We start from the raw sequence: 27,450 nt of genomic DNA, 5'->3' as shown, positions 1-27,450 counted from the left end.
AGCACTATAAAAAACATCTGCTGTGAATCCCTTTGAGTTAACTTTTGTTTTTTTTAAGAGTAATCTTTTTTTTTTATTTCTTCTGTGCAGTTATAATAAGTAGCAATTTGTTTATACATGTTTTAGTTATACTGTTACTGCAGGTCCTCAAGACCAAGCTTGGCCAAAGCAAACGCTAGTTGACCCCGTTGAGGGGCGGGGCACCAACACCATTTACAATGCAGATCTGTCTGTTGCGAACACCAAGTATCCTTGGAATAGCATTATTGTGAGACTTAATTGCCCTGCAATTGCCAGGAAATAGGACAACAATGTGCGCCCTTTCCTCGACCTAAAAGTGTTGTCACTAATTTACATACTATGTGACACGCGGTCATGTGCCCCACTTTTTTTCTCACATGGATTCACACTAACGCTTTGTTATAAACACAATACCTTTTTCTGCCGTTGTCTCCGCAGATGGAAACTGCTTACCGGAATGGGATGGAATCGTGTGTTGGCCCGAGGGAACATCGGGGAAGATGGTGTCAACATCGTGTCCGGAGTACATCTATGACTTCAACCACAGAGGTAAAATTTTGGCTTGGAAACCATTAAAAGTTGATGTAGTTGACAAAACTATCGATACAAGTATTTAAATCTTTCTCCCACACAATGACCCTGAGCTCTCAAAGTAAAAAATATACATATTTTTAATGAATAGCATAACGAAGGTCCTTGGTAAAACTGAAATATAGTTTCTTGATAGCACTTCTTGGATATACAGTATGTGTCATGTGACCAAGCTGAATCAATAAAATGTTAACTTAAACAAAAGTCTTAAAGTTTGATGCGTGAAGTAAATTAAGTCACTCAAAGATGACAATATTAACATTGTACAGTATAGTTATCAATCATTAAAAAATAGTAAACTTACAAACTAAGCTGTTTCCAGGGTGTGAACAGTGAACGGGAGCAGTTAGCTTTAGAAAATACAGGAGGCTTTTTTTACCAGCAGTTTCTGAATATGCGTGTCCTGTGACTAAGCTAAACCAATCAAATTTCATTCATTCATTCATTAGCTGCACCACTTATCCTCAGTAGGGTCACTGGGGTGCTGGAGCCAATCCCATTTATCCTCGGCCAGTGGGCAGGGGACACCCTGAACTGGTTGCCAGCCAGTCGCAGGGCAGACGTAGACAGACAACTCACTTGCACATTCACAACTAGGGACAATTTAGACCGGCCAATTAACCTGACATGCATGTTTTTGGGATGTGGGAGGAAACCGGAGTGCCCGGAGGAAACCCACGCAAGCATGGGGAGAACATGCAAACTCCACACAGGAAGTTTCAATCTCATGACCTTAGAACTGTGCCGCACACACGCTAACCACTGCGCTGCCGTGCTGCCTCCAATCAACTCTTAGCCAATACAAAATAGTTAGCTTTAAAAGTTCGATTTTTTCGGAAGAAACTAAAGCATATAACGGATGACAAATCCATATAAGTGTAAAATCAAATTGTAAACTCACAACCAAAGTGGTTTCTCGGGTTCTAACATTAAAGAGAGCAGTTTGCATTGCGTGGGTTTCCTCCGGGCACTCCAGTTTTCTCCCACATCCCAAAAACATGCATGGCAGGTTAATTGGCCGGTCTAAATTGTCCCTAGTTGTGAATCTTTGTAATTATAAATGTCGTATGAACAAGCTAAACAAATCAATTGTTAGCTAACACTAAATAGCTAGCTCTAAATCTTCGATTTTGGGGGGAAATGTAATCGCTCGAGAAATGACTAAGTCAAGATTTATAGGTATTAAAAATTAAATACAATTGTAACTCACAAACAAAGCTGGTTCCAGGGTTTGAACAGTGAAGAGAAGAGTTAGCTTTTGAATATATAGGAGGCTTTCTTAGCAGCACTTTCTGAATATACCTGTCCTGTGACAAAGCTAAACCAGTCACCCTTTAGCCAACACAAACAACTAGCTTTGAAAGTTAGATTTTTGGATTAAATTAAAACATGTAAGAGATGACAAAATCCACATTTTATGGATATTAAACATTGAATAACATTGTAAAAATCAAAATTATACTGACATTAGACATCAGATAAAATTTTAAATTACAATCAAAGCTGTCTCCAGGGTTTGAACCGTAATCAAGAGCAGTTAGCTGGATGGCTTCTTGCTAACAATTCCTTAATACATGTGTTATGTGACCAGTCCAAAATAATAAACCGATGGCTAACATAAAATATGTGGCTCTAAAAGTGTTTTTATTGTTTTTGAAGAAATTAAACCATTCAAAATATAACAAAATCCATATTGTATAGGTATTAAACATTGAGTAACATTGTAAACTTAGTAGGACCGAACCTCCTCCCAGAGTTAGAAAAGTAAACGAGATCAGTTAGCCTTAGTAATTACGGCTTTCTAGCTAGCACTTAATCCATATGGGTCATGCGATCAAGCTAAATCAATCAACTGTTAGCAAACACAAAATAGCTAGCTTTAAAAGTTCGATTTTTGGAGGTACAAAATCTATACTCTTGCTTAATATCAAATAAAATTGTACACTCACAACCAAAGCGGTTTTCCAGGTTTGAACATTTAAGAGAGCAGTTTTCATTGGATGTCACAAGCCAGAAACGGAGACAGGACCCAATAGCGTTTTTACTCAGTTTTATTGAGAAAGAGTGCAGTGTTTGCTTCCACGATCCGATGATCGTCGGACACGGGTAGCTGATGGCAGGAACGCGGAAGTGGCACTTCTGTGTCGAGCGAGGATAGTCGTGTGCGACGGGAAAGCTGATCGATAGCCGGGACGGGGGAGCAAGGGCGGTAACGCGTCCAGAAAAAAGGTCGGCAACAAGTATCAGGCAGGTAACAAGGCAAAACAGGTCGATGGCCAGGGCGAAAGAGCAGGGCAGAAACGGGTCCAGAAACAGGTCGGCAACAGGTATCAGGCAGGCGAAAACAGGGCAGGAGATTTTTTGAAGGATGAGAGCTTGCCTAGCTGGAGGCGTAGGTTCGCAAGACAGTCTGACGCTGGTAACAGGGAGGCGGGGTGTTTAAAAAGTGTCAGGGAGCCAATCAGCGACCAGGGCTGTTGGCGCCAATGGGGCAGCCGCAGGTGGCCCGAATCAGTAATATTGACATTGGAAAATGCAGGAGGCTTTCTTGCTAGCTCTTCCTGATTATAAATGTCATGCGAACAAGCTAAATGAATCAACTGTTAGCTAACACAAAATAGCTAGCTCTAAATGTTTGATATTTGGGAGAAATTACATCACTTAAAAGATGACAAAATCAAGTTTTATAGTGATTAAACATCCAATACAATTGTTTATTTTTAAGCTAATGTGGCAAACAGCATAAAGAACTGAGCTAGTTTAAAAGGACGAGACCATAAAATAGCCTACGCTCGCATACTAGTTTGTAATAATTGTAGAAAAAAAATACATACAATGGCTATTGTTTACATCGAGCAGCATGACCAATAATGTTGACTCTTTTTCGAAGGAAGGTGAAAAAAAAAATCATTATTTGCACACGTCAAACCGCAAGAAAATCATTCTGTAAAATCCGATAATTGGACCTTTGCTGACTTTGATTGCGGAGGAGGAAGTGCTCAATTTATCAAATTATAATCAATGAGACGGCATGTGTGTCCCCAGCTTCTGTCATACCTTCTACCCACACTTTTTTATTAATGCGGAATACATTTCCCTAACAATGTCAGGAGGTAATGAAGACTTTTGGGTTGCCTACCTAGGTCGAGCGTACCGCCGATGCAGCGGCAATGGAACCTGGGAGATCTCCAGCGCCAATAACAAGACCTGGGCCAATTACAGTGAATGCGCAAAATTCCTTTATCATTACAACCAAAGCCAAGAGAAGGTAAGGCCATCACTGTGTTGTAACCTGCACTCCCCCCTTTTTTTTGATCATTGCCCGATAGTTTCTCCTCAGCTCGCCTACCGATGCACGCAACCACTTCCTGCTTATTTATTCAAGGTGCACTGCACACATCATGGACAATTGTGCATATTTATTCACCGTTTTTCTGTCCATGTCTTCGGGCGGGAACACTCTCAATCAGCGTCGGGATGGGCGGAGGGGATTTTCAGTTTGGCAGGGGCCAACCGGGGTTAAACAGGGATACTCGAACTCCATGTAAAAAAAGTATACATTTCAAAAAATCATTTCGGGGGGACTAATATTTTTCCATCCTTTTGGCAAGAAAATGAATTTTTCAAAAGAGTTTTTTTTACTATCTGCACAAGTTTCAAAATGTTTTACTCTACATGGGTCAGTTTGGGGGCAGCACGGCGACGCAGTGGTTAGCGCGTGTGCGGCACGGTTCTAAGGTCTTGGGAACCTCCTGTGTGGGTTCAAATCCGACCAACCGGACTTACTGTGCGGAGTTTGTATGTTCTCCCCGTGCTTGCGTGGGTTTCCTCTGGGCACTCCGGTTTCCTCCCACATTCCAAAGACATGCATTTCAGGTGGACTGGCCGGTCCAAATTGTCCCTAGGTGTGAATGAGCGAGCGAGTTGTCTGTCCCTGTGTGCCCTGCGATTGGCTGGATACCAGTTCTGGGTGTCCCCTGCCCACTGCCCGATGATTGCTGGGATGGGCTCCAGCACCCCCGCGACCCTACTGAGGATAAGCGGTGCAGCTGATGATGAGATGGGTCACTTTGGATTTGTTTATGTTTTTAAAGGGGCTGTGTGTGTTGTTTAGCACCTCCTATTGGTAAAATAATTGTACTGCTGAAATAAAAACCTTGCGAAAGGCTGGGCAAAAATATAGAAGGACAAATGGTTTATTTTGTTTACTTGAAGTCTCTGTAGTTTGTATTTTTTCCTATGCTTTTTTCGCACTCCCTTTCGTTTGCACAACACAATGAAGTCAAGTCATGTTAATTGTATAGTTCTTAATCACAAAGTGTCTCAAAGGGCTGCACAGACCACAGACTATTATTACACCATCCCCTGATCTAAAACCCACATGATGGCAAGGAAAACTCAAAAACCTCAACATGAGGAAAATGAAGAAACCTTGAGAAGGGACCGCACAGTGACATGTAGTGGTCAAATGATGCACACTGTCCCTTTAAAGATCAGTCATTTTGTAGACATTTTTGGATCAGTTGTATTTGCAGTTTTATTCAGATTCTTTAAAGCCAATTAAGAATATTGTAGACAAATATCCATTCCATGTTAATTTTTGTAATCAAGAATTTTATTTAAATTAATGTAATTTTATGTATATTTGATTGATTAAGAATTATACTGAATTACAATTTTGAAATAATGTTTGCTTGGTTTCCAAGTTTCCTTTGTTTTCTCCCTGTAAAATTAGATTAACAATTCCATAGAACTAGCACAATAATAAAGTATCTATCTATCTATCTATCTATCTATCTATCAATGATGGATGGCAGATATATATCTTTATTTCTAGTACATTTCCTAAAATAAATATATCTTTATTTCCAGTACATTTCCTAAAATAAAAAAAAGCTATAATCCATACAGCACCATTTTATTCATTTAAGTATTATTTGTATTATTTCTCTAGTAGAAAATATTTAAAATATATCAAAATCAGACACTTTGGCACATTTATGTCAATGGGGTGGCTTTTCTCTTTGTAAATTAATTTGCGAGCAACGAGCAAATTTCACAAAACATTTTTACGTTTAAAATAAAAAACATTAATATTGAGAACTAAATATACAGAAATTATATGACAATATATGAATAAAGTGACAATAAAAATGATATGAAATCTTGTAAACTAAAGATAAATCATGAATATAAGTAGGGTAAGTTTAAAATATGAAATATTATGAATCAATTGAAAATACATCTATGAATTAAACTGACATTAAAAATAAAACAAGGCAAATTGATACAAAAACATGTTGAATACATTCTAAATATGTGAATAGAAGTGAAAATGAAAAGAGGAACAAAATGTTATGAATGATTAAAAGATAAATTATGAATTAAAGTGAAATTGAATATAAAATATTACAAACTATTATCAATGAAATCAAAGTAAATATATAAGTACATCTGTAAAAAAAACTACAATTTTATAAAAAAATTAAAAATATTTACATACTAATGAAAGTAGCTAAAAAAGAAATTCAACATCTTATTAAAAAAATGTAAATATTAGACAATAACATTATCTCATAAGAATATTGTTGTTATAGAAAAGATACAACATATTCTAAATAAATTAAAAAGCAATATCAAAATAAACATAGTAATACGAAATATAATAAATATATTGCACATAAATATATGAATGAAACTGACACAAAAACATATAAATATAATATAACCAATACATCTTAAAAAAATATATGTTTAGGTTGCTAAACAGTTTGATTTGTTTTTATGTTTTCGGAGTGAATACAATTTCAAATCCATCCTGCTGAATAAATGGCTCCAGGGCCGTAGTTTGTACATCTGTCTTATAGGTTTGTTGTAACTGTAAATTGCATTTCACTTTGCTGTTCTTGTGACAACTAGGAAATAGAATCCATTCCATCAGGGATCAACTCTAAGCTCCTTTCTCTTTGCAATGATGACAAATGCAATGAGATTTGATTCCTCACGGACCTCGATGTTCGTGCAACGAGCTCATGAATGTCCACTTAGAAAGGTGGGGACATGCAATGGACACGAGATCCGTGATTAGCTTTAAGTCACATAGAACCTACATGCATGAATCGGAACCATTTAAAGAGGCAGGCGAGGGATTTTCAATTGGGAGTTTTGAGAAATTGATCCCAGAGGATAGGAAGGAGAGTGCTAAAATCAAAGGCCGGCAATGATGCATCTCTTTTAGTCAGTGGAGAAATGTCAGTAGGCAGATGTTGAGTTGGCTTGGGTGAAAATATTGAAGGGTCTCGGTGGAGTAACTGACTTGGAACGGATTAGAATGAGCTCCTCAGAAAGACAGCCAAGGTGAAATGCTTTTTGTGAGATCAAATTCGGATAGTTTTAAAACTTTTAGAGCAGCATTCATATGAATAAAAGTGGTACAGAGCCACTCAGTGGTAGGATTTTAACAGTGAGAACAGGGTAAAAGGAAATTCAGCCTGCAGAATAAGGACAAAAATTGGACGGAATGGTAGACCGCATCCATGATGTGAACATGAATTGTATATGGTGTGCAGAGGAGGCTAGAGTAGCCAGAAATACTCAAGTAAAAGTACTGTTACTTCAGAATAATATGTCTCAAATATAAGTAAAATGCAGTCTTCCAAATAATTACCGTAAATTACAGACTATAGAGCGCACCTGATTATAAGCCGCACCCACCACATTTTAAGAGGAAAACCGATTTTGTACATACACAATCCGCACCTGTATAAAAGCCGCATGCGCCCACATTTAAAAATGTAACACAAACACAAAATTAACCCAAACCTGACTTCAAGTCCCGCGATTGAAACTAAATGTCCTTCATTAAAGTCCACAGTCCAAAAATCACAGCCGGCAAAATGAACGGAAAATGATATCGGTACTTAAGGTTTGATGCAGACCTGCAGAGTACCATCAATTGAAAATGTCATATCCCTGGGTTTACACTATCGCTCATCTCTGATCCAGTTTATGTTTTTGGGTATTTGGTAGACGAACTGTGACAGTCCTCGAGTACATTTAACACTCATCTGACTAATCAGACCAAACCTTAGAGAAGTCATGTTTCAAGACAAGTTATGTTTATTTGTAAAGTCTGCAATCACAAAAAGTCTCAATGGTCTGTACAGACTGCATACTATTGTTAAACCATCCCATGATCCAAAACCTACATGAAGGCAAGGGAAATACGCAAAAAACGTCATCATGAATAAAAGGCTGACCAGGCTACAATATATGTTGCAACAGACAATACACAAACATCATCAATAGGAAATATAAGTAATGACAAAATATCTGGTTGACAGCTTCCTTTTCCTACATTTTGGCCAGTGCAGCAGGTTCTAGATCAGACCTGGGCACTCCGGTCCTGGAGGGCCGCATGTTCTGCATGATTTTTGAGGTTTCTCTGATCCAATACAGGTGATTCCAATCACCAGTATCGTTAACGAGCACTTGCTAGCTTGCTAACGAGGTTATAATTTGTGTCACCTGAGTTAAAGAAGAGCAAACTTCAAAATCTGGCAGGACTTGCGGCCCTCCAGGACCGGAGTGCCCAGGTCTGTTCTAGATGATGGCCTACATCAGGTCCACGTGCTGGGACATAGTAGGGATTAAATCAGTCAATGCAAGATTTTGTATGATACCAACAGTACCCTAAAATCACATTTTATACTGACAGGGAGCCAGTGCAGGTCAGCTAAAATCTGGGTAATGTGATCAAACTTTCTTGTTCTAGTTAAAAGCCTCGCTGCAGCATTTTGTTCCATTAGCAGGCTTTTAATGCTAGACTTCAGGAGACCTGAGAACAGTACAATACAGTAGTCGAGGAGGGAAGTACAAGACGCAATAATTAGAATCTCAGCATCAGACTGGGACAGCAAAAAGCTGTTCTAGTAATAATCGTAACCTGTAAGTGAAACGACAGTCACTCTGGGTTATATTACATTTGTCAAGGTTCAGGGCAGTGTTAGAGAACAAGTCATGGCATTGAGATGGACCAATAATTCACATTTCAGTTTTTACAGAGTTGAGGCACAAGGTGACATCTAGCTTTTTATCTAAGTGAGTTAGGCCTTCAAATTTCCTCATTGGAAGATAAAGTTGGGTGTAATCTGCGTAAGGATGGGAACTCATATAATACTTGCGAAACGAAGGGGACCAAGTACTGAGCCCTGTGTAATGTGACAGGTAAGATTAAAAGGCTCAGAGGTCATATCACTGTATCTCACACAACGTATCTATCTGTAAAGTAGGATCTGAACCTTGAGAGGACAGTTCCTGAGAGACCAATCCATTTCTTCCAACCGATCTAGTAAGCTATAATGGTCCACAGTGTCAGCACTGAGATCTAGCAAGAGTGATGAAGTGCCTAAGTCCATTGCAGGAGAAAATCGTTGGCTCCTTGACCAGGGCTGTCTCAGTAGAGTGATTTGCCCTGAATCCTGACTCATAAATCCAAGAACACATAAAGACATTAATCTGACAACTTTTCAAGTTTTTTAGAAAGAAACGGAAGGTTTGACAAACGTCTTCAATTACGGGGCTTTCCGGATCAAGTGTGGCGCAAATGTGTTAAGGCTACATCTTTGTCAAAATAAATCCAGCAAGTTATTGTTATTATGTGCTGTGTAGGAGGTTAGTGACCATTTATCTAAAGGCCAAAATAATAAAGTCCCCTCCATACATACAGCTGAAACAAACGTTTTCCTAGTTGGGTCAAGTATTTCATGTTTTTTATGTTTTCATGTACCGTAAATTACCAAGCCGCTAATTTTTTCCTAAATGTTCAGCCCTGCGGCTTATTCAGTGAAGCGGCCAATTTATGTAATTTTTATAACTGCCACCAGCGGCACTCGAGTACAAAAGGTAAGATTTAGACCGGTAAAATAAGTGCGCCGAGGTAGACGGCATCCTCTTAGTTTGCGTACGAATTGTCAGTCTGACAAAGTTTCTTTCCGATAATGAGGAAGTCGCCCTTGATGGCGGCAGTTATAAGGAGAAAGATGAGGACGGTTAACCGTGAATTTTTTGGTTTGAACAAATTTATTGACCCTAATAACAGCAAATAAACAATTTTTAGGTTTCAACAATCCTTCTCGACAATCTTAACAGCAATCAAGCATATTCACAATTTCGTTATGTCTGGCGAACAGATACGCATGATGCGTTGCGAGCATGTTATTAGTAGCGCGTTGGTACCTTTCACAGGCACAGTTTGGGAAGAAAATTATGTTATTATTATTAAAGCTTTGAAAACTCTCTCGGTGTACCGTCTTTCTTTGTAAATTTGTGTAACCATGTATAATATGTATTTGCAACTGTGTATTTTTGTAATGTATTTATTTTAGAGACTTATTGTGATATATTTTCTACCAGCGTATCAAAAAGAAGGGGCGGAGCAAACGCGGGCTGACAGGAAGTGGGGTGAAGCTGAGTTAAGTCTCTTTGTTGTTGCGGCGGACAATAGTGGATACCGGTATATATTTTTCCCACCCTTAACTTTGGAAATATACATTTTTTTCATTGGATTACTTTCAACGGGACCCGGACTTTAAAAGTCTGCATTAAATTCTAATTACAGGTATCATTTTCCGTTCATGTTGCCTATTGTGGTGTTTAGATTGTATACTATATTTATAGTTACTTTCGCGGCACCTAGACAAATGTGGGATGAGCTTTTGACTTTGCCACATGCTTTAATGTGGGCGCATGCGGCTTACATACAGGTGCGGCTTGTGTAAGGACAAAACCAACAATGCCTGTAGAATTTAGTGCGTGCGGCTTATAATCAGGTGCGCTCTATAGTCCGGATTTTATGGTAGTTTGGGCAGTTTTGGTTCTCAGTAATTGCCAACGTGAGTAGATTCGAGGCTCTTGGCCGATGTTCATTTGCAGCGTACCAAAGGTTCCTTTCCTCCAAAGGCACCAAACAACGGGGCGCATCTACTAGATCAAGCGCCGGGATCACAGTCAGTATTACGTTTTACCCCCAACTGTTGCTCCTGCTGTAATACGAACTTTCAGGACACGCTTATCTTGTAGGAAATGACACCAGATCAGGAACGGCGGCGTGGGTTTTATCTCAACGATTCATTTTGCCGGGCTGCATACGGTTGCAATTATGGAAGTTCTGGAATTAGTTCGGTCTGATTTTTTTCTTGTTTCTTTGAAATACCACAAATTGAGAAACCAGGATGGAAGTAAAAGTGGTCTCATCAGTCGCAGTAGTTTCTACTGATTGTGTTGTCATTTGTTTGTCTAATGATGGAGCGACATCCTGACGTCGCTGTCATGTGAAAAACACTCCAGGATTAGTTTTTAATGACTATTCTTCCCAAAATATCTCAAAAACATTTTGAGATTTAACATTTAAATGTTTTTGAGATGAAGTGTTTGAGGATTATGTTAGGAGTGACAAGATTGGATAGATTGAGGAATGAAAATTGTCAGAGACAGAACTGGAGTAGTAGTGGAACTGAGGAAGCGTGTGGATAAAAGAGTACTCGGTTGGTTTGGACACATGGAGAAGATGGATGAGGAGCGGATGTTGAAGAGGATCTACAGAGTAGAAGTAAATGGAATGAGATCAAGAGGAAGGCCACGATTGACGTGGATGGATGGTGTTATGAGTGCACAGCAGGAAAGTGGTCTAAATCTAGTGGAAGCTAGAGCTCTTGTTGGTGATAGGAATGAGTCGAGAGGTGTTGTGAAAGATAGTGGGATATTTGGACGTGTTCTAAGGGATGGGCAGGGCACCTGTATGATGCGGCAGTGGTAAACCAGTGAAAGATGAACAAAGAGTGTGTTGTGTCACCCTGACCCGAGTGACATGGCCGCTTTCTTGTGTCCTGTTTCATCTGGAGGGACGAAAGCATGACCAACTTGGGTGCCGAGGTGCTTAACTTGTTTGGGTGTTTGGGCATTTGGGTTGGCCATGGTCCAAAAATGTTTGTGTGTGTTTTTTGCTTTTTTTTTTTCCTTTTTTTAGATGGATAGATAGATTCCCCCCAAAATTAATTTGAGATAAATCATTTAATATGAAAGCACCAATATGTTCAATATCTACAGATTTACAATACAATTTCTTTTGAATAATAAATGAATAAACCGGCAAAGCACGATTTGTATCAGAGGTCACCACCAGGTATACCATGGAATGGTTCTGAAAAGAGTTTTTTTAGGAAATGTGATTCCTAACTGGCATGCTGTTTTAATGGTTGAATGAGGCTATTTTGACCCTGCACTTATAAACTACAGCCTGGTAATAACCCAATAATAACAAAATAGCAACATAGTAATAACATTTGTTATTTCGTAAATAAATATATAACTGGTAAACCTTTGCACTAATCAGTAACAAAATAGATAGCTCTCAGCTTGTAAAAGGTTGGTGAACCCTTCTGTAAATAATAAACAACAATGAATAGCCCATGATAGCTGCAATAAGAGCATAGCAGCAAATCATCAATCGATCAACAATTCGTTGATCTCATCTCATTAGCTGCACCGCTTATCCTCAGTCGGGTCACGGGGGTGCTGGAGCCCATCCCAGCAATCATCGGGCAGTGGGCAGGGGACACCCTGAACTGGTTGCCAGCCAATCGCAGGGCACACGGGGACAGACAACTCGCTCGCTCATTCACACCTAGGGACAATTTGGACCGGCCAATCCACCTGAAATGCATGTTTTTGGAATGTGGGAGGAAACCAGAGTGCCTGGAGGAAACCCACGCGAGCACAGGGAGAACATACAAACTCCGCACAGGAAGTCTGGAGCTGGATTTGAACCCACGCAGGAGGTTCACATGACTTGAACTGTGCCGCACATGCGCTAACCACCGAGTTATATACTGTAACTTTTGTGATTAAAACATACTTAACATGCTGAGAATTCCAGCTTTTTAAAAATAAACCTCTCAATTTGTTTTGTCTTTTATGGCAGTCTTGTGTAAATCTAAAAATATATATGTGACGGGCATTGGAAGTCACAGCTATCCTTATTTATTTGTTTATTTATTTATTTATTTATTTACATAGGTAACATTGGTTTGTAATATTATAAGTAGATATAGGTACAAGCCAATCTGAAGGGTGACAATTTTTGGATTCAAAGTTTTTAGCCTGACACTAGTAATTGGGTTAAACTTTTGGAAAATTATGAATTAAATTTGTATGTATTTTTCTCACACGTTCTTTGCCAAAATGAAAAAATCATGCTTTAAATAACCAAGGAAATATTTTAAAATACAGGGATATTGTCATGATTACCGATTTAAATCACCTGTGCCCGCTCATTTGGCGCAAGCCGCTGCGGGCTATCTGATTGGCTCCCTGTCCCTTTTTAAAACTGGTCCTGTCACTCTCCTTTTGTCAGTCCGTCTGCGAACCTCTGTTGATACAAGGCAAGACTGACTTCCGTTTTTGCACCCGTTTTTTCACCTGCCCGTTCCTTATCTCCCTGTTTGTCTCCGGCTTACGACCCGTTTCTGACCCCGCCCACATTTTTGCTCTCCTGTCCTGACTATTGACCTTTTTTTCCGCCCCTGACTCTGCCATCATCTATGGAAGATCCACTTCTGTATTCGGATCACAATCCAATTGCAAAAGCGACTTGCTTCCCGCGTCCAACAAGCACCGGACCGTGGGCGCAGCCATTCCTCTTTCTTTCAATAAAACTTGTGGTAAATGTTATGCAATTGGGTCCTGATTCCGTTCTGGTCGTGACAGATATAAATTAAAACAGTTATGGTTGATCTGATTATTGGACAAAATAATTGGCAGATTGATCGGATATAAAATTAACAATGATGTGGCTCCCTTTTACAATGTGGTGCTGGGGGAGATAAATTCAGTGTTCTCGTTTGCCTGCGTCCCTGCGTCCTAGACGCATCATTTTTGCTGGGGACGCATAGTGTCAAATCAACGTGCGTCCCCGGGACGCAACTTTTTTGACACCAAATTGTCATTATTACCCGATTACTTTTTATTTTAACAAAGATTTACCGCACTCCAAACGTTTCGTCAGGCAGATCCACCATTGTTGTTTTGGTCTCGCGCCGATCTCGGCAAACGAGATCTCGTTGCTCCGAGATGACGTCATTGTTTTGGTGGTTGTCGAGGGAAAGGGAAGTATGCCTCCGAAAAAACAGTTGGTATTAGGTGCAAATCAAAACAAAATTGGTAATTTCTTCAGTGTCGGTAATAAGGCACGTTTAACTACCCATAGGAGTAATCAAGAAATGCAGGTCAGCCGGTGTCAAGGGGCGGGGCCAGCTGGGCGCCATGACAACCGTGCAGGACATGACAGATTAAGATATTTTGATAAGAAAAATAAGATAGTTTGATGTACAAAAGGAAAGAAAAAAGAATGAAACTTTAAGGGCTTGGATATGCGTAATTAACCCCAATCACGTCGTTCCCGTTGAAATACTTCTCCGGCGTAGTCCCCCAAATGTCACAATCATCACCATTGTCTGAGAATCCTCTGCCAAGGTTTCATTAAATCGCAACAAGTGCAACTCTCTAACGCAGGGACTTGAACGCAACATCATAATGCACGCCGCTGAATGATACTCATTCGGGTTTGGACAGTATCGTGAATTTGACACTGACTTTACTGCCTTGGTGATTAATCGTTTCCATCGTAATAAGTTGTGGCCTTTTTCCAACAGGATGTCTTTCACCGGCTGTACCTCATCTACACCGTGGGCTACTCCGTCTCGCTTGGATCGCTTATCGTGGCAGTGATCATCTTGGGATATTTCCGGTGGGTCCATCCTGTCTTTTTTTAAACAGCCCTATCACAGTTTTCTTTCAAGTGACAGGGCTGATGCAATTTGGAGAAACAAACACCGTAATCCTTAATTTCACAACGTGTCAATTATTGCATAATCACGATTGTGTCACGAACCAGAACATGAAACGGAAGCAGAACCCAATCGCGTAACGTTACTCACAGTTTATTGGGGAGAAGAGGAATGAGCGCACACTCGATCCGGGGATCGTTGGTCGCGGAAGTAGATTGATCGGAACGAGGAAGTGGTCAAAATCAAACAACTTGCTGGACTTGAACCCTGAACCTCTGCATCGTGGGGCTGTGCGCTAACCACCCATCCGCCATGCCGCTAGCTATATTCTACACACTAAAAATCAATGGGTATCACAATATATCCTGAAAAATTCTGGAAAAAACGCCTGAGGCATCAACACTTTCTGGATTTTTTTGCAATATTTTTAATGGATTTTGCTTATAACATAAGATAAAAGAATGTCAGGACCCACTTGCGTTGCGTTTCTGACACGTTTTATTGTAAGAACAAAACAGGAGCAAAACACTGGCAAAAACGGAGATTCACAGGGCTTGGCAAAACAAGAGCAAAAACACAGGTAAAAACAGGGATTCACAGGGCTTCGGACTCTAATTGGCTCCCCGTCCCTATTCAAACCCACTCCTTTCTGTCACCTGTTGTCAGTCCGTCTACGAACCTCAGTGTACTCTAGGCAAGCTTTTTCGACCCTGGCCCCCACCTGTTTTTGCTCCCGTCTGTTTCCCGGCTTCGACACGTTTTTTTTTTTTTATCTAGACCACGTCTACTCTCCTCTCCTGGCTTTCGACTCGTTGCTGATCCCGACCACGTTTTTGCTCTCCTGTCCCGGCTACTGACCCATTTTTTCCGTTCCCGACACCGCCATCGCTCGCCACGGAAGTGCCACTTCCGCGTTCAGAGCGATCTGCTTCCCGCGACCAGCGATCACCGGATCGTGTGTGCAATCCTTTCCTTTCTTCCCAATAAAACTGAGAGAAACCTAACGCATGTGGGTCCTGTCTCTGTTCTGGTCCTGACAGCATGTCAGACTACTCCAAATATTGAGTTAACATATGCTTAAACCCTAAACAATGATTATTATTTAAATGTCTAACGTAATAAACATAAAAAGAAAAAGAAAACAGACCATTTACTGTAGCTTTGAGTGGCGATTCGAGGGCAGGCTCTCGTACACAAATTTAGCAGTGATTCCCTTCTTGAATTCGATTGTTGTTTTTCTCTTTTTCTACTCCCGTCTGTAAATTTCTTGGAACCCATTGTTTTGGGGAAAGAAAAGGCGCTGAAATGGACTGATGATCTATTACGAAATGACGCTACCCTACAGTACAAGAGTAGCTAAGATGGCCGCTCCTCTTACTCAGCCATGCGTCCGGCTGTATTAGGGTGTTTAAGTTCAGAATTTTCTTTCAAACACGGTAGCAAAAAAGGACTCGAATTTTGGGGTTGAATACCGATTTCTTAGAATAGTTAGAGATGGCTTCCCCTTAGATGTGACGTTATCATGACACTGTTCTCCAGGAAGCCTTTTTCTGGTTAATTTGTTTTTCATATGACCGAAACCGAAAATGTGCGTTTTTGGGGAGAAATCCTAACTCGTCACAATGCCGCAAAGACTGAACTTGTTTTCAATAACATTGACGTACGCGATTTCCCAGGTTTGTCAGAACCGGAAAAGGATCAGGACCCAAATGCGTAACGTTTCACACATCTCATCTCATTAGCTGTACCGCTTATCCTTATTAGGGTCGCGGGGGGGCCGGAGCCTATCCCTGCCATCTCCGGGCAGTGGGCAGGGGACACCCTGAACTGGTTGCCATCCAATCGCAGAACGTTTCACACATTTTATTTGACAGGAAATGGGGAGTCATGCACGTTAGGCAGCTGGACTGGCATGGATAGACAGGAACCCAGAGACCGACGAGATCGATTCCAATTGCCCGAGTTGATATCGGACAGATGGGGTCGATAACGGACAGGACGGGACAGACAAGATAGGTAACGAATCAGGATATCGAAAATAAACAGGAGAAACTAGACAGGAACAAAAACTGGAGAAAATAACAACAGGACAAAAACAGAGAGAAACAAAACTGGAACCTGAAATTTAACAGGACAAAAATAAACGGGAAAAATACCGGACTGGAGATATCAACAGGAAAACAGTACCGAGTCAGAACCCACGTCTTTTGGGGCAGAAGTTTGTTTGACGGGCTGACAAAAAAAAACACGAGAGAGCTGAGCTTAATATAGACAGAAAGCCAATCTCTTAACGAGCCGCAGCTGGTGCTACACGGGCGGGGCCAATTGGGCACCATGGCAACCGTGACACACACGGGCGTGGCCAATTGGGCGCCATGGCAACCATGACAAGGTTGTTGTTTTTAGGGTGGCAGAGGTCTCAAAGCATATGGTTTAATTCCTTTTTATCACAAAATGACTTGGGGCCCCGGATGGCGAATCCTTCTTTTTATCGTCATCAATAAAATTCACATTCCCTCAAGGCGCAGCTGTTGATTTTTCTTTTTTGCCTTATTGGTCCCCGAGCGTTCAGTCATCCATCAAGATCTCATCCGAGGTTGACGTGACCTCGCTCTATGCTTTTTCTTTTCGATCGTGATGTCAAATGAGTTCAATTCAAAAGTGAAGTGCGGAGCCTTCGAAATCAAAATGTCTTTTTGAAATGTAGAGTTGAGTTAAAAAAAAAAAAGGCAGAAAAACTCGCTCGAGCCTCGCACCGCTTCAATAATTTGACATTTAGATACCGTGCGGCGCCGATTACGATTGATGTGTGCGTGTTTTTGGTTTTCTCTCCATCACAAAAACTGCAACCATGTCACAGTGGTGAAGGCAACCTAGTTTTCATTATAAATCTGTTTGTACACACTGTGTAGAAAAACAACAAAAATAATCTACAAGTGTCTATGATGTCACACACTGTACAGTCTATCTTAAGAATGATATGAATGCTGTTTATCATTTTAATTAACGTAAATTCCGGACTATAGAGCGCACCTGATTATAAGCCGCACCCACCACATTTTAAGAGGAAAACCGATTTTGTACATACACAAGCCGCACCTGTATATAAGCCGCATGCGCCCACATTCAAAAATGTAACACAAACACAAAATTAACCCAAACCCGACTTTAAGTCCCGCGATTGAAACTGAATGTCCTTCATTGAAGTACACAGTCCAAAAATCACAGCCGGCATAATAAACAGAAAATGATACCAGTACTTAAGGTTTGATGCAGACCTGGGTCCGGGTCCCGTTGAAAGTAATCCAGGGAAAAAAGTGTATATTTCCAAAGGTAAGGGTGGGAAAAATATATCAGATGAGCACATTTGCTCACGCAACTCTTTTTTCTTTAACCAACTTTTTACCCCCTCTTCTTTCCTTGTCTGTCCCTCACCTTTAGCGGTCCCCACTTAAACTCGGCACCCCGCGTTTGTTCCGCCCCTCCTTTTTCATTCACCCGTGCAAAACATATCAGAATAAGTGTCTAAAATAAATACAAATAAATACATTACAAAAATATACAGTTGCAAATACATATTACACATGGGTTACACATATTTACAAAGAAAGACAGTACACCGAGAGAGTTTTCAAAGCTTTAATAATAATAATATAGCTTTCATCCCAAACGGTGCCTGTGACAGGGCAGTTAATGGTAGCAACACTGAAGCCGCGGGGTTGAAAGTTAGGAAAAAAAGTAGCGGCTTATAGTCCGGACTTTACGGTATATAATGTTCTTTTAGCTAGCTAAGCATATTCTGCCATCCACCCATCCATCCATTATCTGCGCCACTTATCTTCAGTAGGGTGGCGGGGGTGCTGGAGCCCATCCCAGCGTTCTTCGGGCAGTGGGCAGGGGACACCCTGAACTGGTTGCCAGCCAGTCGCAGGACACACGAAGACAGACTTCTCACTCATTCCTAGGGACAATTTGGACCGACCAATTAACCTGACATGCATGTTTTTGGAGTGTGGGAGGAAACCGGAGTGCCCACGCAGGCACGGGGAGAACATTCCAACTCTACACGGGAAGGCTGGACTTGAACCCTGAACCTCTTCATCACGGGCCTGTGCGCTAACCACCCATCCACCATGCAGTTAGCTTTATTCTACACACTGAAAATCAATGGGTATCACAATATATCCTGAAAAATTCTGGAAAAAACGCCTGAGGCATCAACACTTTCTGGATCTTTTTGCAATATTTTTAATGGATTTTGCTTATAAAATAAGATAAAATAAAATTATTCATAATTGTAAAGGAAAAATGCCTGATGTAGCTTTTGGCAGATAATTTCCTTCATTTTAAGTATTGTCATGATTACCGATGTGAATCACCTGCGCCCGCTCATTTGGCACCAACTGCCGCGGGTTCTGATTGGCTCCCTGGCAGTATTTGAACCCAGACCTGTGAATCCCTTGTTGTCAGTCCGTCTGCAAATCTCCGTGTATACTAGGCAAGGCTTTTTTCGATCCTGACTTCCGCCTGTCCTGTTTTTGTTCCCGTCTCTCTCCGGCTACGACCCGTTTTGATCCCCACCACGCCTGCTCTCCCGTCCCGACTTACGACCCATTTTTGATCCCAACCACGTCTGCTCTCCCTTTCTGGCTTATGACTCGTTTCTGACCCCGACCACGTCCTGCTCTCCCAGTCCCGGCTACTGACCAGTTTTCCGCCCCTGACACCGCCATCGCTCGCTACGGAAGATCCACTTCTGTGTTCGGATCACAATCCGAGTACGAGAGCGACTTGATTCCTGCGCCCAGGAACAGCGAATTGTGGGCGCAGCCCTTCCTCTCTCTTTCAATAAAACTTGTGGTAAACGTGGGTCCTGTTTCCGTTCTGGTCCTGACAAGTAACTTATTTGAGCAAGTATTTATTGAAATGAAATCACCAACAATAATATTTTTTTCATTTATATTATATTACATTTTTATTATTTATACGTTTTTTAAAAGACTGAGCATTCAAATATACTGTAAGTAAAAATATAAATATAAATAAATATAAATAATTATAAATAAATATAAATAAAGATAAATAAATATAAATAAATTTCTTATTATCATATATAATGTTAATATTAATGTTATAAGTTGTAAATCAAAAAAAAAATTACGGTAAACATGTATAAATAAAAACTGACAAAAATGAATGATTAAGATAATACATGAATTTTTCAAATGAAAATAATTCTGCTGCATTATAGTACTTTAGGAATTAGGGTTCAAGTATTTTTTCATGTTACTTGTGAGTACTATTTTTTTTACCTTGGATTCTTTTACAGTGGAACCTCGGTTATCGAACATAATCCGTTCCATAACCCTGTTCGAACACCGATTTGTTCAATCACCCATTTTTCCCATTAAAAGTAAAGTAAATCGTTTTAATCCGTTCCAACACCCTGAATGTTTACCATGAATGTAAACATGAAGCTAACCCAGGCTTTAGCGTAATCTTCCGTGCGAAAGATTATGCTAAAATGAACGTGTAAAAATAAAAAAAAGGATAAAGAAAAGAATTATGAATAGGATTTCTTACCTTTGTGGTGGATGGTGGGGAGAGAAAAAACATCAAGTTTTTCAACCTCTTCCAAAACTTGCGGCAGTTGCTTGCTTATAGCACTAATTTCCTTAGCCGCATCACTCGATTTCACAGCCTCCTTATTCTTTACTATCGTACTGATAGTAGATTTAGCCATGCTGTGTTCCCAAGATCAGAAATTCGTACACCTCTTTCATATTTAGCTATTATGTCTATCTTAAAGGCAATAGTTGGACGAACAACTTTTGTTTTTTCACCTGTAGCAACATTGCTGCTTGCACCGACCTTCTTCGGAGGCATAATTAGGGGCTAAAACACCCGTACGCCGCTCAGCATCGCACCCTAGCGTACGCACTCACGCATTACCGACGTTCGAACTCCGATTTTTTGACCCAACAGCGAAACAAGAATTTCTCGAAATTTTTGGTCAAACACCGATTTGTCCGAACTGAGAGGCGTTCGAAAACCGAGGTTCCACTGTACTTGTTTTCCTACGTTTTGGGATCGGTGATGCGATTAAACCCTCAGAACAGAGAGTTTTAAATGAATGAATGCATGATTAAAACAAATGTGATAGCCGTCCCTGCAGTAAAACACATCTTCCTTACTAGAGCTTTATATTAAAATTAACGTGATGATGATGAGTCAAGTCAAGTCATGTTTATTTGTAAAGCCCTTAATCACAAGGAGTCTCAAAGGGCTCCACAGACTATTGCAAACTACAGACCATTATCACACAATCTCCTGATTTACAACCTACATGAGGGCAAGGAAAAACGCAAAAACCTCAACATGAGGAAAAAGAAGAAACCTTGAGAAGGGATCGCACATGATGACCAGGCTGCAATGGATGTTGCAATAACAAATAATACACGGATATTATCAACAAGAAATATAGGTCATTCATAAACTATAGATTTAAACAGTTTAGATTCAGATTCAGATATACTTTATTGACATTCTTGTACATGTGTATATAGAACGAAATGTCGATACATTTGACCCGCACAGTTTCCTTGAATGTAGATAGAAATAAAATGAGTTGGGGTATTGAAGTACAAAAGTCAATTCCATTGAAGTTGGGAAAAAGTTTAAAATGTCAGTAAAATTAGAATAGAATGACTTGCAAACCTTTTCTAACCCATATTTAAATGAATACACCACAAAGACAAGATTATCCATGTTCAAACTCATAAACTTTATTTCCATAAGCAAATAATGATAAACTTAGAATTTTATAATTGCAACAAGTGCCAAAGTAGTTGGGAAAGGGGCTTCTTCACCATTGTGTTACATCACCTTTCCTTTTAATAACACTCAATAAACGTTTAGGAAGTGAGGAGACTAGTTGTTGAATCGTTGATAGTGGAATCCTTTCCCATTCTTGCTTTATGTACAGCTTCAGCTGTTCAACAGTCCGGGGTCTCCTTTGTCTTATTCTGCGCTTTATAATGCGCCACACATTTTCAATGGGAGACAGGTCAGGACTGCAGGCAGGCCAGTCAAGCACCCGCACCCTCTTACTACGAAGCCACGCTGTCGTGAGACGTGCAGTGTGTGGCTTGGCATTATCCTGCTGGAAGAAGCAAGGGCGCCCATGGTAAAGATTCTGTTTGGATGGCAACATACTTTGTTCCAAAACCTGAATGTACTTTTCTGCATTAATGGTGCCTTCACAGATGTGCAGGTTACCCATTCCTTGGCCACTCATGCACCCCCATACCATCACAGATGCTGGCTTTTGCACTTTGCGTGCATAACAGTCTGGGTGGTTCTGTTCTTCTTTGGACCGGAGGACACGACGTCCACAATTTCCAAACACAATTTGGAAAACTGACTCATCAGACCACAGAACACTTTTCCACTTTGTATCAGTCCATTTTAGATGGGCTCGGGCCCAGAGAACCCTGCGGCGTTTCTGGATGTTGTTGATGAATGGCTTACGCTTTGCAACATAAAGTTTTAACCCACACTTACGGATATAGCGTCGAACTGTATTGACTGACAGTGGTTTTCCAAAGTGTTCCTGAGCCCATGTGGTGATGTCCTTTACACATTGATGTCGGTTCTTAATGCAGTACCGCTTGAGGGCTCGGAGGTCACGGGCATTCAATAATGGTTTACGGCCATGCCGTTTACGCACAGTGATTTCTCCAGATTCCCTGAACCTTTTCACAATATTATGGACTGTAGATGATGATATCCCTAAATTCCTTGCAATTGTACTTTGAGGAATGTTGTTTTTAAACTGTTCAACAATTTGCTCACGCAGTTGTTCACAAAGAGGTGAACCTCGCCCCATCCTTGCATGTGAATGACTTAGCTTGTTCGGGTCTCCCTTTTTTATACCCAGTAACAACTCTCACCTGTTGCTAATTCATCTGTTCACCTGCAAATAGTTGGTTGATTTCCATTCATCCACTTTCTGAGTAGTTATTGACACCTGTCCCAACTATTTTGGCACGTGTTGCTGTCATCAAATTACAGAGTTGATGATTTTCTCCCAAAACAATAAAGTTTATGAGTGAAGACAATAAATATGTTGTCTTTGCTGTGCATTCATTTAAATATGGGTTGAAAAGAATTTGCAATTTACTTGGATCAATTTTTATTTGCAATTAACACACTTTCCCAACTTCATTGGAATTGAGTTTTGTACTAATAACATACTAAATAGTTATAGCTATGTATAGTATTATACAGTAGTGCAAAAAGTGCAAGAGGAGCAGCTAACCAGATGTGCAAAATAAATTTATTAACATGTTCAGATCGAATCTCAAGGGGAAAAGCATTCCACAACATCGCGGCCCGAATGTAGAAAGCTCTCGAACCTGCGGATCTCTTCTTGGCTCTTGGGATCATTTTCAGAGCGAAGGCAAGGAGCCGTTCCATGCTGCCGATGTTTTTCATGGCCCGTTAATTCCGTTCCGTGGCCAGCCGGGCAACAGGAAACGTCAGAAATCCACGTCGTGTTTACTCGCGTTTTTGATGGCTCCCCACTGGCACCAGCCAATATGCTCGGGGCCAAATGAGTCCAATAAGCCGTCCCAGGGGTCTGGCTGACATTCCGGCTCCAGACCGGAGACACCGGAGCTCCCCGTAATTTCCCGCCCGGGCCAATAGGATACATTTTTCATGTGGATGTTTGAGTTTCTCTCCAGGGAAATGTGTGATAGATTTGTCGTCATGCGCCGTTTCTAATCAATGGGCCGCCTTGTCAAATCTTGAACTCATTAAACAGGCGAGAAATATTAGGTTGTATTGGTACGACCAATATTGACACTAGGCTTCGGTTCGCGTGCTTGTTCGACCTCGTTGAAGTTAATCTTCACACGCACGCTTACGGGAAAATTCAACACTGTAGATTCATCACTGCCTTTCAATAGTGTTACTTTTGAAAATAGGTCATGGTTTGCTTTGCTTTTTAAAGATTTACCAAGACTTAACCTTTGGCATGATGGGAAAAATAACGTTTGATTTGTTAACAACCTGCTTTGATTTTGTTTGTTTTTCCTAGAAATTATAGAAATTGAAAAAGCATTTGACTCCATTCTCAGAAATGTTTTTTTATACCTAATTGGTATAATGGCGGCGCCCTCTGTTGGCTGCGGCTGCATCGACTCGCTACAACGGGTCAGGTGTATCGACATTTCGTTCTGTGTACATTGTTACAAAGAATGACAATACAAAGGAAATTATTATTATTATTATTATTATTATTTTATGTTTATTTCATTTATTGTATGTTAAATTCACCGTTGGTGCTCCAACGACCCCTGCGGTTAAGGGATCCGGGAACCGTGATGATAAATTAGAAAATATTTTACAATACTTTAAACCTTAAATAGATGTTATTTAATGTATCTGTTTTTAAAGGGACAATATTGTCATGATTACTGATGGAAAACAACCTGCGCCCGCTCATTTGGCGCTAACCGCCACGGGTTCTGATTGGCCCCCTGTCACTATTTGAACCCAGTCCTGTCTGTCCCCTGTTGTCAGTCCGTCTGCGAACCTCAGTGAATACTAGGCAAGCCTTTTTCGACCCTGACTCCCACCCGTCCTGTTTTTGCTCTTGTCTGTCTCCGGCTACGACCTGTTTTTCTCCTGACCACGTCTGTTCTCCCGTCCCGTCTTACGATCTCTTTTTGTCCCCCGACTACGTCAACTCTCCCGTTCTGACTTACAACTCGCTTCCGACCCCGACAACGTTTTTGCTCTCCTCGCCAGGTAGGGCTAGGTGCTTAAAGTGTGCCTGTCAGTCACACAAAAAGGCATAAACTTAGAGTCATGTCAAGTCATGTCATGTTTATTTGTATAGCCCTTTATCACAAGGTGTCTCAAAGGGCTGCAGAGATTATTGCAAACTACAGACTATTATTACACCATCCCCTTGATCTAAAACCTACACGAGGGCAAGGTAAAACTCAAAAACCTCAAATTAATTTTTAGTAAAAACAATTATTAATTTGTATACTTTGTTTATTATTTCGACAATTGATTTGTTAATTGGCTGGGATGGGCTCCAGCACCTCTGCGACTCTACTGAGGATAAGCGATGCAGATAATAGATGAATAGATAGAAATATTAGTTCATTAACGTAAGTCATGATCCACAAATATATTTTAACCAAAGTTTGCACATTTTTTAAAGGAAACACATTCAAAACCTACCAAGATTGATATTTCACAGTATGTATCTAGCACATGAAGCTACGAGTGTTGTGAAGTGTGATTAGATTGACAAAAAAACTACATTCAGAAACGGCGCTTTGAAGATATTGGTGAAAGGGTGAAGTATCGATCCCAGGACTTGTATCGATATTTGGATTGATCCGCCCACACCTACTATCTTATCTATCTATCTATCTATCTATCTATCTATCTATCTATCTATCTATCTATCTATCTATCTATCTATCTATCTATCTATCTATCTATCTATCTATCTATCTATCTATCTATCTATCTATCTATCTATCTATCTATCTATCTATCTATCTATCCGGTCATGTCGAGAGGGGTGACCGACAGCAAGACAAACCCATACAAAAATAAAGAAAATAAAAACGGAAAAAAATAGCAAAAAACATACACAAACTTTTTTGAACCATGGCCAACCCAAATGCCCAACAACCCAAACAAGTTAAGCACCTCGGCACCCAAGTTGGTCATGTTTTCGTCCCTTCAGATAAAACGGGACACAAGAAAGCGGCCACGTCACTCCGGTCAGGGTGACACAACACACTCTTTTGTTCAACATCATGGCCCGACAGCTTTCACTGGTTTAACCCTGCCGCATCATACAGGTGCCCTGTCCATCCCTGAGAACGCGTCCAAACATCCTACTCTCCTTTATTGACTATCTATAGTATAAGAATATATTTGTTTACAGTGTTACCATGACCACACTCTCATTTTTGTCAGTGTTATTATTGTGTTTCTTTATTTTCCAACATTAAACGCAGTGTTTCCTCGGAATATTATCGCTTGGCAAGAAGTGAATGATAATTATCGCGCCTACGTAGACAAAAAAAAATCAACCGTGCAGGCTATAAATGCTGAGATATCTTATTTAAATTAAGAAGATTGATAACATGTCGTAAAATGATAACATATCATGAAATTATGTCTTATTTATCAGTCCGGGCAAAGATATGAAATGAAAGTAAAGCTTTTTTTTCATTTGGTCCCTTATTTATGTCTTCTGCTATGTTGTGTGTGGACAGACGCCTGCACTGCACCAGAAACTACATCCACATGCACCTTTTCGTGTCCTACATGCTGAGAGCCGTCAGCATCTTCGTCAAGGACGTGGTTCTCTACTCGGGATCCGCCTTGGACGATGTGGAACGCGTCACCGTGGAAGAACTCAAATCCATCACCGAGGCCCCACCGTCTAACAAAGCGCATTTTGTGAGTGAAAAATGAAGGATGTGAAATTTTACTTTAGTTTTTATTACAAACACCCGCAGCACAGAGACCCCTTGCTACCTGACATTTCACGTATTGCTGGTTTACTCCTTGGCAGGGAAAAATAGATTTAATTTAAAAAGAAAAGATTGCATTTCTTAAAAAAACAACAATGGATGTATCTCGGACCATTAAGGAACGTTTAGAAAGCCAAAGTTTAAAGCTGATTGGCCAGTTAGTTAAAAAAAAAGATTTTTTTTTTTCTAACATTTCTGCCAAGATTAACGCCGAAAATCCAGCATCTCTTGACTTGAGAGCTCTGATGCCGATTGGCCAATTAATATCATAGCGTCTTTCATACTTTTCTGTGACCATAAACCTGCTCCGCGTTTCTCTGCATCTCGCTGAGAAGAGTTTGTGTCCCACTCATTCGTCATGCTGCCTAACTGATGCATCTCTCTCTCCCAGTGTCTCTCTTTCTCTGTGCCTCTATTTCTGTCTTTCTCTATCTCTATCTCTTTTATCCCTCTCTTTCTTTCTCTCTCTCTCTCTCTCTCTCTTTTTGTTTCTCTGTCTCTGTCTCTCTGTATTTCTCTTTCTCTCTCTCTTTGTCTATCTCTCTCTATCTCTTTCTCTATATCACCCGCTCTCTCTCTCGCTCCATTCCTGTCTCTCTCTGTAATTCTGTCTCTCTCTGTCTCTCTTTTTTTTATCTCTCTTATTTCATGTATCTCTCTTTCTCTGTCTCTTTCTCTATCCCTCTCTCTATCTCTGTCTCTATCCCTCTCTATCATTTCTATCCCTCCCTATCTCTTTGTTTGTCTGTCTTTCTCTCTCTGGCTCTCTATGTGTCTCTCACTTTGTCTCTCTCTCTCTGGCTCTCTATGTCTCTCTCACTTTGTCTCTCTCTGTCTCTCTCTCTCTGTCTCCCTCTCTCTATCAGTCTCTTTATCCGTCTCTCTGTTTCTCTATTTCTCTTTTTCTCTGTCTCTTTCTACGTCTATATCTCTGTCTCTGTGTGTCTATCTCTGTCCCGATCCTTTTTCTATCCCTCTCACTCTTTCTCTCTCTTTCACTCCATCTCTGTCTCCCTGTTTCTATCTCTGTCTTTGTCTTTTTGTCTGTCCCTGTATCTGTCTCTCTCTGTCTCTCTCTCTGTCTCTCTCTATCTCTATCTCTATCTATCTGTCTCTTTTTATATCCCTCTCTATCTCTATCTCTCTCTTTGTCTCTATCAGTCTTTGTTTATGTGTCTGTCTGTCCCTCTATCCGTCTCTCACTCTCTGTCTCCCTCTCCATGTCTCTCTCTGTCTTTCTGTCTCTATCTCTCGCTCTCTCTATCTCACATACACACACACACACACACACACACACACACACACACACACACACACACACACACACACACACACACACACACACACACACACACACACACACTCCCTCTCTATCTTTGTCTTTCTTCCCCTTCCTGTCCCTCTGTCTCTCTCTCTTT

At 40.6% G+C, this 27,450-nt stretch overlaps 1 protein-coding gene across 2 annotated transcripts in view; it reads left to right on the top strand.

Moving 5' to 3' along the window:
- The first annotated feature begins 464 nt into the window (after positions 1 to 464).
- Positions 465 to 27,450, top strand: part of pth1r (parathyroid hormone 1 receptor) — a 69,952-nt gene continuing 42,966 nt past the window's right edge. For both annotated transcript variants that reach the window (XM_088348013.1, XM_088348005.1), the window contains exons 1-4: positions 465 to 570; positions 3,756 to 3,880; positions 14,322 to 14,416; positions 25,772 to 25,958. In XM_088348013.1, the coding sequence (XP_088204139.1) occupies positions 522 to 570; positions 3,756 to 3,880; positions 14,322 to 14,416; positions 25,772 to 25,958 (456 nt within the window). In that variant the 5' untranslated portion in view covers positions 465 to 521. The remainder of the gene's footprint in view (positions 571 to 3,755; positions 3,881 to 14,321; positions 14,417 to 25,771; positions 25,959 to 27,450) is intronic.

Source organism: Urocampus carinirostris, chromosome 1 (genome assembly GCF_059441175.1).
Source record: "Urocampus carinirostris isolate Australia breed hairy pipefish chromosome 1, RoL_Ucar_1.0, whole genome shotgun sequence".
Classification (NCBI taxonomy): Eukaryota; Metazoa; Chordata; class Actinopteri; order Syngnathiformes; family Syngnathidae; genus Urocampus; species Urocampus carinirostris.
The sequence above is the reverse complement of the archived record's forward strand: the minus strand, read 5'-3'. Positions and strand labels throughout refer to the sequence as shown.